Here is a 12779-nt window from a genome sequence, read left to right as displayed (position 1 = left end):
CGTATTTTTTGCTCCATAAGACTCACTTTTTTCCCCCAAAAGTGGGGGGGAAATGTCTGTGCGTCTTATGGAGCGAATATATAAAAACAATAAAAATCTAACTACAACCCCCCACCCTCCTGACCCCCCCCAAGACCTGCCAAAAGTCCCTGGTGGTCCAGCGGGGGTCCAGGAGCAGTCTGGGAGCGACCTCCTGCACTTGGGCCGTCGGCTGCCAGTAATCAAAATGGCGCCGACGGCCCTTTGCCCTTACTATGTCTCAGGGGCCGACCACATTTTTGGGGGCATCATGACTGGACTGGGCCTGCATAGATTCAGGCCCTAGCCTTAGCAAGAAGGAATTTGCAGAAGTGTTCCCTCTTGCTTCCTCTATCTCCCTTACTTTGCTGGCTTTTTCCTACAGTGGCAATTTTCAACAGCACCACAACCCAACTTCACTTCCTGGTTCGAGGCAGCATTGAAACTACTGGCTGCACACCTAGAACCTCATCTTTGGTGGTGGGAGCCAAAGAGAATGCTCTTAGTACATTTTAGCATACCGTGGGTCCTGGGGCTATTGGTTACAGAAGAAGAGGAATGCTTCTGGAGCGGTGGTGGTGGTGGGGGGGTTATCTAGGGTTGGACTGGACAGAGGCAGGGGCAGGAGGGTTTGAGAGAAGAAGAAGAATACTGCTGGGGAGAGGACACATGGCTGAAGTTTTGCATAGAGTGTCTGTGTGTGTTTTATTAGGAAGGGTGGGTAATAAATGTTCTAAAATAAATAATAAATAAATAAATAAATAATGCCAGCCCTAGGTCCAAGTAGGTTGTTTTTTTTAGATTGTTCATTCTATAGCTTTTTTAAGGCAATATGGTAAGTGACCCTCTACTAACAATGAATTTATGAAGAGCTGGAGGTGACTGAGTAGTTTAGACTTGGCTTGCTTGTTTATCTAGATGGGGCAAGGGTCTTCATGACATGTTGTAGCTTTCAGATTGGAGGGAAGGGCATTGATGTCATTCTCTAGCAGAGGGTAAGAAGTAGTAAATGTTTGGGAGGATGTAGCATGTTATGTCCATGGTAGACTTCCTTTTCTGTCTGGATGTATGTGATCTTATCAGTAAAAAGAAATGTTGCTAGTATGTCTGTGATGCTAGAGGTAGGGTGTAGGGAATGGATGGGCCCTAATCCCTTATTAACTATCAGGAATAATTCTTTGGATGAACCTTTTGTTCAGAAAATTGTTTTGAATAAGTAAGCCTTCTTTTCCTAAGTAATGGTTTTGCGATAAGCTGTCTGATGTCACATGCAGTTATTCCAGCTTGTTTTACTTTTTTGAGTTCTGATGTAAACCAAGGTGAGGGTTTAGGGTTTTTGATATTGCAGTGTAACTTTTTTGGACTACTGCAATTGAAGTTGACATTTCATGCACTACTTCTAAGTATTTATTTATTTATCTAAAATATTTATATTCCATGCATATACAAAAAAATTCTGTTCAAGGTGGATTGCAATGTTATACATAAAATATCAAGTATATATTGTCATTAAGCAGGAAACAAAAACAGGAAAGACAGGAAACAAAAACATTAATCACATTAAATCAGCAGACCTGAAATAAAACATATCAGATGATCTAGAAAATGTAAATCAAAGCAACATTGAATTCATCTGACGCATGGAGGGAAGGGTTTGATCAACTAGAAAAGCTTTCACTTTTTTCTTAAATTATAGCATTTTAATTTATTTTGCTTCTCTTCTTTTACAGCTACACAGTGATATGGTGCTGCTCTTAAGAGTGGATGAACATCACCAGCCAGAGCATACATAAAGACCAACAAGAACCTCAGCAACAGCAATCAAGTCACATCCCACTTCTTTGGCATCCCCCTCAACCTTCCTGAAAGCAACAGAGGGTGTAATTGTACCCCAATCTGGTTAAAAATTATCAGCTTGCAGCCAATTTAACATTTTTATCTAAGCTATTTAAATGAACAGAGTTCGATCAGTTAGAGAATTTTTAAACATATGATTGAGTGAATCCTTATCAGATGAAAAGACGGATCTGCAATTTGTAAACTATCATTAAAATTGTCTGTGGAACCAGAAGATTGGAGGGTTGCCAATGTAACACAATTTTAAAAAAGGGATCAAGGGGTGATCCAGGAAACTATAGACCAGTGAGTCTGAAGTCTGTGCCATGCAAAATGGTAGAAAGTATCATAAAGAACAACATTTCTGAACATACAGATAGAAAACCAAATAGAGAGGTAGGTGAACCACACAAATAAATATGAAAACAACAAGAGTGGTACACAAAAAGATAAATAGATCATAAAATATATGAATCAATACATATTTTAAAATGTGTGATAAAATATTACAATATAAATAAAATCAAATTTACAATAAAATCAACCATTAAATTAGCACAATAATGGATCCAAAACACCCTTAACATATAGATAGGCATAGTTTAATCTGACAAAGCCAATATGGATTTAGCCAAGGGAAGTCTTGCCTCACCAATCTGCTACATTTTTTTGAGGTTGTAAATAAATGTGGATAAAAGCGAACCAGTTGATAATAGTGTATCTAGTTTTCCAAAAAGCATATGACAAAATCCCTCATGAGAGACTTCTTAGGAAATTAAAAAGTCATGGGATAGGGAGCAGTGGCCTATTGTGGATTGTCAACCAGTTAATAGATAGAAATAGTAAATTTTCCCAATGGAGAAATATGAATAGTGGAGTGTCCCAGGGATGTTCTGGAACCACTGCTTTTTCATATAAACGACTTGGGAATGAGATCAATGAGTGAGGTTATCAAATTTGCTGATGACACAAAATTTTTCAGAGTTGTTAAATCACAAGAGGATTGTGAGAAAATGCAAGAGGACGTTGCAAAATTGTGAGACTGGGCATGCAAATGGCAAATGAAATTTAATGTGGACAAGTCAAAGTAATACATTTAGGGGTAGATTTTTAAAAAATGCGCGTTCGCGTACTTTTGTTGGCGCATCAGTCGCAAACAAAAGTACGCTGGATTTTAGTAGATACGCGATCTGCTAAAATCCAGGATCGGCGCGTGCAAGGCTGCCTATTTTGGGTAGCTGGCACGCGCCGAGCCGCGCAGCCTGCCTCCGTTCCCTCCGAGGCCGCTCCGAAATCGGAGCGGCCTCGGAGGGAACTCTCTTTCGCCCCCCCCCCGGCTCTATCTAAACCCCCCCCCTACCTTTGTCCAGGGATTTACGCCTCCCGGAACTTTTGGCCTCCTGACCCCCCCAAGCTGGCCAAAAGTTCTGGTTCGGTCCAGCGGGGGTCCCGGAGCGTCCTCCTGCCACATGACCTACCTGTCATGTGGTAGAAGCACAAGATGGCGCCGTGACCATGTGACAGGGGCTGACCAATGGCAGGGGCAGCCCCTGTGACACAGGCTATCGGCGCCGTGAGGAAATCGCAAAGGAGTGCATGGATGGCTTCCTGACTCCCCGCTGGACCACCAGGGAGTTTTGGTAAGTCTTGGGGAGGGGATTAAGGAGGGTGGGGGGTTTAAATTTGTATTTAGGGAACCGGGAAATGTATGGACAGATCCACAACTTATGGATTTCTCCATACTTTCATATTGAACGGAATCGACCCTCACCTTCAACGTATCAACGTTTCAACGAAAACTTTTTGCCTGCACATCCCTATCCATTTCTAATCATTTTGATAAGCAGCATAGACTCTACCCCTTGGGATCCTGTCAGGTAGTTGTGACCTGGATTGGTCATTGTTGGAAATAGGATTCTGGACTTGATGGACTTTTGGTCTAACCCAGTATGGCAAATCTTATGTACTTATGTCTGATTTTTGCCAGGGTTATAGTATGGAGACAGTTCTTCTGTCCTTAATTGATGATCTTAGGTTACAAATAGATAAAGGAAAATCTTCATTTCTGATTCTATTGGATTTGATGGCCACCTTTGACACCATTGACAATGAAATTGAAGGACATTGGCTTCCTGTGGAGTTGCTTAATGGTTTAAATGTTTTTTTTCTAATTGAACTCAGTTTGTCTCCTGAAAGGGAGAATTATGTACTCCTATTAATGCATGCTGTGGAGCCTCTCAGGGGACTATATTATCATCAATTAAACATTTATCTTCATTCTCTTTTAGATTTTGTACTATGTCATCGTTTCAGCATTCTATGTTATGCTGATTATTTTCGGATTAGTCGCTTCTGATTTTGTTTTGAATTAATAAATGTTTGCTTGAGATCTGAAAGTAGATGAATTTTAATAAGCTGTCTATTCAGTTAAAACTAAGATTTTTGGCATAGTAAAACTGAATGTGAAATGTTTGTTTCATGCTTTATTTTGAATGGACTCCGCTTGTGGGTAAACCTTTTGTGAAACGTTTGGTACTGGATCTAGATCTTAATTTTAGTCTACTTCTAAAATGCTTGTGTAACCCCCGTTAAAGGAGGGGTCTACACTTCCCAATCCTATGGAACACTAGACCACTCACACAGGGTGGGGAAATTTGGGTTTTATAGAATGGAGGCAGGAATACTAAGGGGTAGATTTTATAATATGCATGCGCACGTCCATGTGCGCGCGGTTCCCGGCGCGCACACATGGATGCACTGATTTTATAATGTGCTTGCCGGCGTGCGCATGTTATAAAATCAGGTGGCCGTGCGCAAGAGGGGTGTACTTTTGCAAACTCTGTGCGGCGACGCAATCGGGCCTTCCCCAGTTCCCTCCCAGTCCGCTGCAATTAAGCAGTGGATTGGAACTTCCCTAACCCCCTGCCTTACTTTCATTCCCCTTTCCCTCTCCTTCCCACCCCGTAAAACTAACCTACCTGCCCTGAATTGTTTTATTTCATTACTTGCTGCTCCTCGGGAACAAGAGTAATTTACGCATGCTGGCCGGCTGCTGGTGCGCTTCCCTGGGACAGCGGCTAATCGGCCGGCCTCTGTCCCACCCTGCTCTGCCCCTCTCCACTCAGACTCCATCCCCCGGCCTGCCCCTTTGACGAGGCCCGGCACTTGTGCGCATACCGGGATTTATGCGCATGACCGGGCCCCTTTGCAACCCTTTGCAAATTCGCCCGGCATGTGCAAGGCTCGGCCACGCACCTAAACCCCGGGATTTACGCGCACAAGCCTTTTAAAATCCGGCCGTAAAATTTCACAGAACACAATAAAAAAGCAAAAATAAAGTCTATTCCATAAAATGTGTTCTAATTTTTATTTGTAAAATTAGTAATATTTCCACAGATAGAAGATGAAAAAAATTGCCAAAATCATTCCTACAATACAGCAGTCAAGAAAAACAAGCTTACAGGTTTTTTGCAACAATTCTCAAGTCACTTGTACAAACAGTCCTATTTATCTTAAGTGCTCTTAACTCCCCGAAGCACTGCACTTCTCCCACAGGCTTGCTGCTGCTAGCCCAAATTATAGAGTCCTTCTTGAAAATCCTCAGTGCACTCACAGACTGGCAGGTTGACATAACACAAATCTTTCCACTTCTAATGGTTGGAAATCCCCATGTTAACTTTTATTACTTGTAGAATATTTCCTGCTTTTCCATGAATCCAAGAGTGGAACCCCAGTCAAGGCTACTGCTCCTTAATGCCCTCCAGGCACCCAGCACAACACAGCTCCACACACCAACTTGTAACCCTTCTGGCCCCAGGCTACGACTCCTCAGATCTCCTGAAAATCTCCTGCACAAGCTCTTCTTGTGCCTCATGAAAAACACTTTTTATATCACCTTCCAACTTATCCCCTTTTGGGAGAAGGAGCATACTACACATCACTCTCTAAGTCATATCTCCCTTGGCTTTCTGTTGTTGGAAAGATCCCTATAATAAAATACAGTACCATATAGTGAACCCTTCTTTTATTGGTTCCCAATAGGCTAGTTTTACAAGCACTAGATCGCTCTAAGATTGATTATTGAAATGCTTTCTTCCTTGGCCTTCTTATGAAAAGTTTATAAAACTTACAGTTAGTTTGGTTACTGGGACTTCTTTTTGGGATCATATAACTCCAGCACTAGCCATTCTTCATTGACTCTCCAAATCATTTAGAGCTCAGTTTAAGGTTCTTTGCCTTATCTTTATGGGTCTTCATGATATAGAACCATGTCATTTAGCTTCTACACTAAAATGTTATGCCCCAGCTTGTCCTGTTAGGTCAGGTAATTATTTCAGTTGGTGCATACCCTCTCCTAGAGAATATAAATTAGCTTGGACTAAAGCTCAAGCATTCTCTTGCACTGCCCTTTGTTTTGTTGAATTCGTTTCTGAAAGGCCTTCGTCAGGAGTGTCATTTTCTTTGATTTCATAAGAACCTGAAGTCCAGTTTTTTTAAAACCAGGCATTCGTTTATATGTTCGTTTATTGTTTTTATTGCTCATTTCTTGTTTGAAATTGTGATGTTTATGTATTATTTTGATGTACTGCATTATGTCTATCTATCCACGTTAAATTTTAGATTTTGAACTTTGTAAATTTATTTTTTTATAAAACATGTACATTGTCTAGAGCACTTTGTTAAGTAATTAAATTGAAATAAATAGTTATATTTTATGCTATGTAAATATGATTTATATTGTTATATAATTAATATATGGTGTTAGTTCCTGTATTGTACTTGGAACTTGCTCTGTACTGTTCCTCTGTGCGTGATGTATTTGAACTTGCCATTTGACCATCTTGGTTCTTCTTGACCTGCTGCTGCCTTTTGATGTAACTCATAACAATATCCTTTTATTTAGTTGGATCACCCTTGCTTCTCTTACTCTGCTCTTGTCTGTTTTACTTCTTTTCTATCTAACCTTTCATTTATTATGTTTGTTAATAACATTTTCTCTCTTTCCTTTTTCAGTCTGCATCCTACAAAATTCTGTTCTTGGGCCTTTTCTCTTCTCTATTCACATACAGTCCCTGAGCTCTTTATATCTGTTTTTGCAGTTCTTATCACTGTTATGCTGATTCACAAATTATCTCCTTCTCTAACTCTTCTCCAACTCTGCTAAGCCAACCTGGAAGCACATCTATTTCTTTATGTTGAATCTAATCAACGTCTTCTTAGCTATCCCCCACTTTCTTCCTGGATTCCTCATCTTTGACTCAGCCTCCATCTTTGTGAAAAGCTTCAGGATCACCATTGACGCATCCCTTTCTTTTTGCCCACACCATCTTCTGTGTATAGCTCTCTCTTATCATTAGTTTAAAATGTTTAAAAGTGTACCAATTGTCTTTTGATTATTAATGTACTCTGTTTTCTGAACTGGGCTGTTGCAGTAGCCTTCTATTTAGTCTCCTAAGGTCTCAAATATATATACTCTTATAGGACTTAGCAACTAATTTCTCTACTGAGTCACTCATTCGGTTCCCTCAGTGTTGTTGGCTTGTGCTCATAAGAAATTGTAACCTCCTCTCACTAATACAGCTTCATAATGCTTGCAAACTGTTACCATTTAATAAAACAAAATTATACGTGGCTAGTAATTAGGATCTTCATAAATGTGTCCATATCGTTACACTAGCTCTGTTGTAAAATGGCTGTGCTTTGATAAAGCCTTTTAAGTATAATCCTAAGACCATTATTTATATTTTGTATTTTTCTTATTGCAAATATAATGGCGGCCATCTGCACTTAACTTTCATATGTGCAGCGAAAGAGCATTTAACTAGGTCCTGCATCAGAAAGAATGTCCTCTTTCTTGAGAAGTCACCATACATTCTTGAACAGCATTTATTCTCTAAGCAGCATACTTTTTCACCAGGCTGGAAAGAAACAAACACCTTTTCCATGTAAAATTATTTGATCCAATGACCTTTCAATACATCCAAATATGTTACAGTCAAGTATTGATCTACTTAAGCTGTCAAAATATTTAATCCAGTCATATTTGAATGCGGCAACAAGGTAGCAATCATTCCTTGGTTTGTATGAACCGTCATTTCTTAGTGTTTAGACAGGTGGATCCAGAACAAGTGGGTTATGCACTTCTACCAGCAGATGGAGATGGAGCAAAGCTGACATCACAGTATATATACTTCTGCAGTGACATCAGCTCGCTAGTATTCTTTGTCTCCAGCAGATCGTGGATGTGCATCTCCCCACAGGGGATTGCTTAAAGTTTTCAGAAGGAGAAAAGAAGAAACAAAATTAATTTGTCCCGTTCTCCTCTGGTGATACCATATGGTTCCTCCCTCATTTGAGAATTCTTGAGGTGATATATATCTATCTATATAAATAAAAATGTAAATGTTCGTTTGTTCAAAATCTTAAATCTCCGAAAGTTCTTCACCGATTGCTTTGAAATTTTGACACAACGTTGCATTCGATTTCGTGCGTGTTTCTATATACCTATAATTATATAGATGTCACACCTGTGACAGGTAAAAACCTGATGTTTTGCAAAAACAGCGCCATCTGTTGGACGTAAAAGCAACACACGCTATCTACAATATAAATGGGCTCTCACTGACGGACCACAAATGCGCAGTAGAGAGCTGCTCTACCGCACATGTGCGGATCATAGAGCTCTGCGCTACGTGCTGGGTGTCACAGAGGGGTGGAGGAAAGGGCAGATGAGTCGCCGCTCCAAGAAACGGCTCAGCCAGTTCCTCCGCCGCTGGGGAAGGGGGGAGGGAATAGGAACTGCCGGACAGTTACACACAGGAGGAGGAAAGGGTAAAAGAGTCGCCGAGCCAGTCCGTCCACCGCCAGGGAAGGGGGGAGGGAGTTGGGATGGCCGGAGCAGAGCAAATGCAGAAACGTGCGCTTTCTCTTTTCTTTCTTTTCCATTAAACCAGACTGAGCCACAGCAACGCGTGGCCGGGTACAGCCGCTGGGGAAGGGGGGAGGGAGTAGGGACTGCCGGACAGTTACACACAGGAGGAGGAAAGTGTAAAAGAGTCGCCGAACCAGTCCGTCCACTGCCGGTGAAGGGGGGGGGGGGGAGGGAGTTGGGACGGCTGGAGCAGAGCTAATGCGCATTGTGAAATTAAACCAGACTGAGCCACGGCAACACATGGCCGGGTACAGCTAGTAGATATATGTATATAAATCCAAAAAACTGGCAATGTATGTGTCTTAACTTGTGCTTATTGTATTACACAAAATTATCTCCAAAACAAATTTTGGAGAAAGGAAAAAAGCACTTTTGACTTACAGAGAAAATCATACATCAAATCTTTCCATAATATAAAAACAATGTATTTATTTTGAAGTTATTAAAAAAACATTTCCTTTCCAATGTTAATTTTTTATATAAAATTGCTCATATTAAATATTTCCCTTTGAGAGTATTAGAGTGCTTCTCTCATAGAACTCTTCAACATATATAAATCTCCACACATCGATATTTGTAGCCCTTACCACTATTCTACTGCTAAACTCAATCTCTCCCTAAAATATAGTACTTTATACATTAATCACTGTTGATTATTAATAACCAAAAAACCTACACTTCATATAATTCTTAATGCATACATGCTCATGGTAGTGCTATCGTTGTTTAACAATGCTTCATTACAATATTTAAACCACTCTTATGTGATCTGCACTATCACTTGTAGATATCCAAGATGCGTTTTCAAAATCCCTCATCTGTAGTGTTTCCCGGTTGTATGATTTTTCTTTCCCAACAAGACCCTTGTTTTGCCTTCCTGGCTTCTTCAGGGGAATTAACTTGAAAGGAATCAACAGTGTGTAAATCACCCCCACCTCTCGATGCTGAACACTGAAGGGTGAGTCAGAAAAATCACAGGGTACGGAATTGCCTCACGGCTCTCTTGTCACTATTGTGATGCAATCCGTTTCTTAAATCTTCACTTATTTCCACTTGTTGATAGGAGTGTCTTGCAAAAAATTTTTTTCAGAGGCTCGTTATCAAACGACTTGTTGAGACAGGTAAACGCTGAGAAGATGGCGGTAAGGCATATATAAAAGAACTAGAAAGGTTACGGTTTACCGGGATGGTATGGCAACAGAGTTTGCGTTGAAACGCTTAGCTCGAGCTGACCGAGATGGCTGATAGAGAACAATGTCAGTTGTGAATTTGCAGCTCCAGCACTTCCTGAGTACTTGGAAGCCTACCATTTTAGGACTGAGATAATCTCAAAACAATTGTCTGAGAGAGGTCTTATGCCTCTGAAAAAATGTTTTTGCGAGACTCTTCTATCAACAAGTGGAAATAAGTGGTCTAGTCAGTGAACACAAGGGTTCGGGATTTAAGAAACGGATTGCATTGCAATAGTGACAAGAGAGCCTTGAGGCAAAACATTGCGGAGTGCGGCATCTAGCCGGTCCGGGGATGCCAGAGGAGAACGACACGATGACGCCACGGCAGCCAAACTTCCAACAGGCAAAGAGGGAGTCGCCAAAGAGGTAAGGTTGGGGTAGTGGAGACGTCGGGCAGCGACGGCGCAACAATAAATTACATTGAATGTTTAATTTTTACTATTTAGATAAACTCTTATATGGAACCCAAATCTCACTGTGCCAAAGAATGCCAGTCTATCTCCATATTCAACCTATTAGGGTATAAAATCTTGATAAAGGCGTTACAAGGCTATTTTAGTGAGAGAAGGTTACAATTTGTTATGAAGTTGTCATATGCTCTTCATTGACTTCCTGTTAAAAGCTATATTATGTTCAGGTTGCTAAGTTTTACCTATAAAATATATTCATGGCATTTTCATAATTAACTTCCTTTTTTCACCTCTATCAACCCTCTCACTATCTTCAATGCTGCAGCCCATGCCCTAATCAAGAGAATTATCATCTCTGGGTTGCATCCTAATTTGTGGAATAAACTTCCCTCAGTTGTCTTTTTTTAAATCTTAAAATCAAACTAAAACCTTACTTATTCCATCTGGCTTGTACTGAATTCTAATCATCCATTTTCTAATTGTATTTTGGCATTTACCTTATAACTTTCTGCTGTTCTGTACCTATATTACCACTATTGTAAGGTGCCTTGGTCATGACATCTGAAGTGAATGAAAACATCTGAGTATGACTGTATTACGGCAAATGTGAAGGAGGGTGTGTGTATGCAGTGTAGTACTTTGGGTTGTATACTACCGATTCTCACGGTTTATTGTGATTTCTGACTTGGCTCAGTACTTTCCAGTGACCGCTGACTGGGCTTGCTACCCATGACTGAGGTTAGTAGCTTATTCTTAATTGAGTTCATTGTTACGTAAAATGTAAAAATGTAACTAAGTAGCCCACTCATTATTAACCTATATACTTCTGATGTGGAAAAAGCAAAACCCAAATTTAGTGTAAAGAAGGAAAGTCTTTTATAAATTTTTAAGACCATGACACAGAAGAGCTGACATAGAGGCAATGCAGAATACATTTTAATGTATACAAAGAGAATACACTTTGTTAGCAGCCCTCCTAAATACAAATAAGAGATTGCAGGAGAGGTTAAGACCAACTAAAACAAAACAGACTAAGGCAAGCACAGATTGAAATATTTTCTCAGACTTGCAAAGCTAATTTCATCAAAGAAAATAAAAAAGACTCAGTGTAGCTGTGCACGGAAGGAAGCAAAAAGGAATTCAAAAAAAGTTTCATCTTTTAACATAAGGAGTTTCTAGCCCTATATACTGCAACTGCACATTTCACTGTAATGCAAACTTCAAAAAAATTAAAGCCACACGGGCATAAGAGAAGCAACAAAGGAAACTGCAGTTCTTTGTTTTACACAATCTTTAGGTAGTTCCCTCAACAGCAAATATTACCAGCTACTTAGCTGAGGCCAGAAACCAAAGGGGTAGATTTTAAAAGACCTGCGCGCCGGCACACCTATTTTGCATAGGCCGCCGGCGTGCGCAAAGCCTCGGGATGTGCGTAAGTCCCGGGGCTTGCTAAAATGGGTGGTATGGGGGGGGGGGGGGGGGCGTGTCTGCGGGCCGGTGGCGTGGCCGAGTACCCCGACACAGCGGCCTGTGTCAGGGCCTGGCCACCCGGCGCACGCAAGTTATGCCTGCCAGCTCCATAGAACAAGGTAGTGGGGGAATTTAGGTTGGGCCGGGGGGGGAGGGTTATATAGGGGAAAGGGGGGGGGGACAAAGTTCCCTCCGAGGCCGCTCAGATTTTGGAGCGGCCTCGGAGGGAACGGAGGCAGGCTGCGCGGCTTGGCGCGCTCAGGCTGGCGATTTTGCGCAGCCTTGCGCGTGCTGACCCCGGATTTTTGTTCGCGCCGGTTGTGCGAACAAAAGGACGTGCGCGCGCTGTTTTTTAAAATGAACTCCACAGTGTTTAAACTGGTGGGTGCAAGAAGTGGGATCTGCCAATCCCATTTTCTGTAAAAGTCAGGGAATAATTTCCAGACCTGCTGGAGAGGAGAATTAGGTACTGAATGAAAGTCTGGTGAACTTTGCTCTGCCATTCCATACTTTCTGGCTATGTGTCCTACATTTCTACATCAAAAGCAAATATCACAAAATGTATTTCTCACTTACTGAGTTTTAGGGACTGGTTCAGGCTTCTGATCAAGTATAGGGCTACTGCCTAACATCCTGTTATGGCTGTATCCCACTCCCTCCCTGTACTGGATTGTTTTTCCTCTTCTTCTGGGTTGTTTCAATATTTGTAGTTTTCCTATCACCTTCCACCCTTCATCAGAGGGTACTGGTAAGAACATCAGAACATAAGAACATGCCATACTGGGTCAGACCAAGGGTCCATCAAAACCAGCATCCTGTTTCCAAAAGTGGCCAATCCAGGCCATAAGAACCTGGCAAGTACCCAAAAACTAAGTCTATTCC

At 41.2% G+C, this 12779-nt stretch overlaps 1 protein-coding gene across 1 annotated transcript in view; it reads left to right on the top strand.

The window, feature by feature from the left end:
- Positions 1–2979, top strand: part of CCDC85A (coiled-coil domain containing 85A) — a 69480-nt gene extending 66501 nt beyond the window's left edge. Inside the window, exon 3 of the mRNA XM_029593740.1 lies at positions 1749–2979. Coding sequence (XP_029449600.1) covers positions 1749–1759 — 11 coding nt within the window. The 3' untranslated portion in view covers positions 1760–2979. The remainder of the gene's footprint in view (positions 1–1748) is intronic.
- The last annotated feature ends 9800 nt before the right edge of the window (positions 2980–12779 follow it).

This window comes from Rhinatrema bivittatum, chromosome 3 (assembly GCF_901001135.1).
Source record: "Rhinatrema bivittatum chromosome 3, aRhiBiv1.1, whole genome shotgun sequence".
Classification (NCBI taxonomy): Eukaryota; Metazoa; Chordata; class Amphibia; order Gymnophiona; family Rhinatrematidae; genus Rhinatrema; species Rhinatrema bivittatum.
Note: the sequence above shows the minus strand (reverse complement) of the source record. Positions and strands in the feature narration are given on the sequence as shown.